Consider the following 4,708-nt stretch of genomic DNA (forward strand, 5'->3'; position numbering starts at 1 on the left):
TCTGGTCTAACCAGGTTTGCAAGGTAGAATTGGGATCGTGATAGTTGTGTGTGTGGGGGGATTAAATTTAATGTAAAGAAAACAAAATTATCCTCAAAACTGGACCCCATGGACAGCATCATGATAAATGGTGACAAGATTGAAGGTGGCAAGGATTTCATCTTGCTTGCATCCACATTTAGTACTCATGGAAAGAGCAGTCAAGAAATCAAGCAATGTTTTGCATTGGGATAATCTGTTTAAGACTTGTTGTCTACAGCTGTGGGTCCTTGTCCTACTTGATAATCAAATACAACAGGCTCTGTATGCCAAAGAGAGATTATGGTGTCTGATTAGATAAGAAAGGTGGGGGGGGGGTGTCTCTGGACAAAATGCTACTGTCCTAAGGCATTCAACTCTGGACCATAACCGACTAAGGATAGCTTTGAGAAGAACAGGAATCCCAGAACACTGCATTGTACTCCTGTGGAACCTATACATGAATCAAAGAAGGGAATCCTGTATGGTTTAAAATCAAGAAGGGTATGCTTATGGCTTACAGCTTAATGTAAAGAAAACAAAATCCTCACAGCTGGACTAGTAGGTCACATCATGATAAACAGAAAAAAGATTGAAGTTGTCAAGGATTTTGCCTTGTTGGGATCCACAATCAATGCTCATGGAAGCAGCAGTGAGTGTTAAGGGGTCTGCAATGGTTTTCCCCTGTTCTTGCTCCTGGTGCTGAAAGAATTTCCGCGCAGAAGCACTTTTGTAAATCCAAGTTACTTTTAAGAGGGAAGGGGAGTTTCGGGTACTACAGCTTCAGATAGTACCTGCTATCTCCGGGAAGCGTGCAGTACAGGGTGGGCCGTGGGAGAGTTGGAGACTGAAAATAGCCGCTCCGAAGGCTCGTGTTTGCCTTCCTCGCCTCTACGCCTTAGAGTCTAAGCCTTAGAATCTAAGGAGTATTCTTAAATAGGCACGAAATTAACAGTTATTCGTATTTATTATATCCCTAGAATATTATATTTATTTACTATATCCCAGGAATATTATATTTATTCCTATTGACTATATCCCAAGAACATAATAAATACTGCTTCGTATTATTTATCCGTGTCAGGGAATCGTCATAAATTCTAAGTGGATAGATACCAAATCGCTTTTGAGATCTGTTCTATTACCCAGAACCCCACACACAATAGTAACTAGTGAATGTAGAGGCGGATGAAAGCTTCGCAACGACCCCAGTGGGCAGGTTGAGCCGCGTCTTCCCTCCCGCGGAAGCTGGCTGAGCCCCACCTTCCCGCCCCTAAGGTAGAGACAATGTTTCCCCCTAAACCCACCGGTCCCTTTAGCTCCGCCTTCCCCTTCCGGCAGAGGAAATGTCTGGACGGCAGTGGGTTGGGCTTAGTCCCCTCAGCCAATGGGAGCTCGACGTGGGGCGGGGCCACGCAATGACGCCGTTGCGTCGACGCGGGCCGGGCGCGTTTCCGGTCTCAGAAGCCCTCGCGTTTCGGAGCCTCCTCAGCTGGCAGTTAACACCGCGCCTGAGTCCTGCTGACCGCCCACGTCCATCTCCGGCGGCACCATGGGGGCCGTGCTGGGCATCTTCTCCCTCGCCAGCTGGGTGAGTGCCGGGCTCTAGTGTCCTGCGTTCTTGGGGAAGGCGGGGAGGGAGCCCTAAGCCCAGGCCGAGAGAACCCCAGCCTCGGAAGCCTGTGGGGCGGGGGCCAGGCCCTGGCCTGCACCACGTCTCGGGGGGCACGGACCCCCGGCTCTCCGGCCGGCGCCCAGCGGCTTCCTTGCAGTTGGTCCCGGAGTCGGCGGCGCGGCTTCCTTTGTTTACATTTCCGATCGCCCCGCCCCCGCAACCCTTTCCGGCCCTGGGTTCCGGGGAAGCTGGTGGGGGTGGGGGGCTCGCCGGTTCTTTGGGGATGCGCGTCTCTAAGGCGGCGCTATTTAATTTGAGGTGTCTTGAAACATATTTTTTATCGCCCAGCGCTGAACTTTGGCCAGAACTGGCTGTGTGGTTGAGTTGGATTCTTACCGAGGCCTGTGGCAAGGGAAGGAAGGCCTTGTGGATGATTAACCAAAATTGGAAGCTGTGGGCTGGGCATTAGGGGTCCCCGACCGTGTCGCTTAATATGAGGCACTTACCTTCCTCGAGGGAGGTTGTGAGGTTAAAGGGGAAGATGCGTCAAGCCGCAGAGAGAACTGTAAACGCCGGTCCTTTAAAAAAAGAACAAGATTTCCGGATCGATAAGGGTCTTCAGACCCGCTTCAGGGAAGCAAGGCAAGATTCCCAAACGTCCTTTCCTCGTCCTAACTTTCCAACCGGTAGGAGCAAGACTCAAGCCCACTCCACCACCCTTTGTTGCGGGTCAAAAAGAGTATCTTCAGTTCTTCGAGAATGTTGGACTGGAAGCAAAAGGACGTCACATCAGTAGAGGGTTCCTTTAAATGTTACTTTCCACTTTGTTTGATCGACTCCATCGCAAACTCATCTGATAGAACCATGTAGACACAACAGTTCCTGAAGATATTCTCTCTCTGACCATCTGCTGAGCGAATTGTCTTTAATATTCCACTATGTTAAAAGAATTCTGGTCTGACCAGTATTGTTGATTTATTATTTTTATGTTTTGAAGTCCACTAGTCAGCAAAGTGGACAGGCTTTTAGAAGGTCATTAGATAATGTCTTGCTAATTTGAAACAAATATACCTTTGGATTATTTACAATGCATTTTGCCTTTGACCTATCTTATTTTTTAGGCAGCTTTTTTGGGATCTCTGAAAGAGCTGTTTTATAATTGTTTTTGTAGGAACCCAGCTGAGCAAAAAGGATTCCATTTTCTTCTCTCTACTTAACTCTTGTCAGCAGTTGGCTGTCCTGTGTCCGCCCTCCCTCCCCAATATCCTGACAGACCTTGACTCTCCAAATGCTTGCCCAGTTAGCAAGAAATGTATTCCATCCTACCAGACCTTGATGTACTACCTGCAGATGTTCCTCCTAGCCCCTCCATGTGTCCTACCTGTCCTATAAGCCAAGACTGCAACTGTCTGCATGTCTCCCCCGCCCACGCCTCCTTAAGCTAGCCCTCTGTCATTAACTATAAAAATCATTTCCTTTCTTTGTTTTGGGTTGAGCGCTTTCCAGGCTCTAGCCTCCTCTCTGCCCAGCTTTTAAATAAAGGCTTATTAAACAGTGTGATTTAACCTCAAGTGGAATAGAACCGTTTTTAACTGTGTTCTGCTTAGTTGAAACAAAAAACACCAAACTCACCACAATCCAGGTCATGCTGACTCAACAGCAAGCCTATAGAGTTGGGTAGAACTGCCCCTGAGAGTTATTGAGACTGGAGTAGAAAGCTCATTTTTTCACCCACAGTTTCAAACTGCTGACCTTACAGTTAGTTAGCAGCAGCCCAATGTGAAACCACTGCACCTTCCGGGGTCCTCAGTTGAAACAAGGATTGGAAATAACAGCAGTGCCTTACAACTAAATCTAATTCATTCTTTGCTGTGTTGAGTTTGGGAGAATTACAGTCTTGGAACTCCTTGGACATTTCCATGCTGTCCTATAGGGTCCCTGTGAATCAGCATTGAATTTATGGCAGTGGAATTTGTTTTGTGTTTTCTTTTTATGCCTCGTTACTGTAGAATGCGTTTGGAATAGAAGATGTAAATTCAGTTTCTTAATGTTTATTATGGAAGCCCATGTTTTAAACTCGGGCCCTGAGCAAGTCTGAGACCGTGTGAAGACAGGTAGGTGAGCATTTTCCTCTCAAGGGAAGGAAATGGTAGAGAGCAATGTCTTGTGAGTTTCACAAAAGCAAAAATTAGACTGTTGACCTGCAGTTCAGATGTAAGGACCGCATGGCTTTACTCTTTACAAACAGTTTTATCCCACTCCCCATGCTTTGAGTAAATACTGAGTGTTAATTAAAGCATTGACTGCCCAAGCGGCGGTTCAAACCCACCTACCATTCCATGGAAGAAAGATGATGTTGACCGCTCCCATAAGGACTGACAATCTCAGAACCCCTTTGGAGGGTCGCAGTGAGTTGGGATTGACTCGATGGTAGTGGATTTTCCCTGTTTCACCACTCGTGGTGTCCTTTCTTATAAGTGCACATACTGCCGTCCAGCCCATCCTGGCTCTATAGGACAAGGTAGCGCTGCCCCCAGGGGTTTCTGAGGCTGTAACTCTTGGCAGGAGTAGAAATCCTCTTTTTCTCAAGAAACAGCTGGTGGTTTTGAACTGCTGACCTTACGGTTAGCAATGGTATATAATCACTATACCTTCAGGGCTCCTAGGAATATGCCAGTGAACCAGACAAACAAAAATCCCTTCTTAGTGGAGCTTCCATTTGCGAGGGACGTGGCAGGTCATACAAGAACTACAAAGTGTGTTAGAAGTAGGTCCTGTGGCAACAATAAAGCTGGAAGTCCGGGTGGGAGGTAGGATACTGCAGCTTATGGAGTGGATGATAGAGTGCATAAGGTGACTGAGGAAGGTGCCAGCTGAGGGAAGACCTCAAGGAAGTGACAGAACCAGGGCCATGCTCCAGGTGAGGTGCTGTGTGTTCAGTAGGAACAGCTGAGCTCAGTGCACCAGAGGGAGGAGGAAATAAGTCAGGTAGGCAAGAGGCAAATTCTTTAGATCCCCCTTTGAGTTAGTTAATTATGCAACCTGGCCGATAAACACGTGTGGGGCTAATTGAAA

At 47.4% G+C, this 4,708-nt stretch overlaps 1 protein-coding gene across 1 annotated transcript in view; it reads left to right on the forward strand.

The window, feature by feature from the left end:
* Positions 1–1,478: 1,478 nt before the first annotated feature.
* Positions 1,479–4,708, forward strand: part of SERINC3 (serine incorporator 3) — a 19,217-nt gene continuing 15,987 nt past the window's right edge. Inside the window, exon 1 of the mRNA XM_004698004.2 lies at positions 1,479–1,609. Within this exon, the coding sequence (XP_004698061.1) occupies positions 1,571–1,609 (39 nt within the window). The 5' untranslated portion in view covers positions 1,479–1,570. The remainder of the gene's footprint in view (positions 1,610–4,708) is intronic.

Source organism: Echinops telfairi, unplaced genomic scaffold (assembly GCF_000313985.2).
Source record: "Echinops telfairi isolate 266 unplaced genomic scaffold, ASM31398v2 ScPeMD7_5592;HRSCAF=6446, whole genome shotgun sequence".
In the NCBI taxonomy this organism is placed as follows: Eukaryota; Metazoa; Chordata; class Mammalia; order Afrosoricida; family Tenrecidae; genus Echinops; species Echinops telfairi.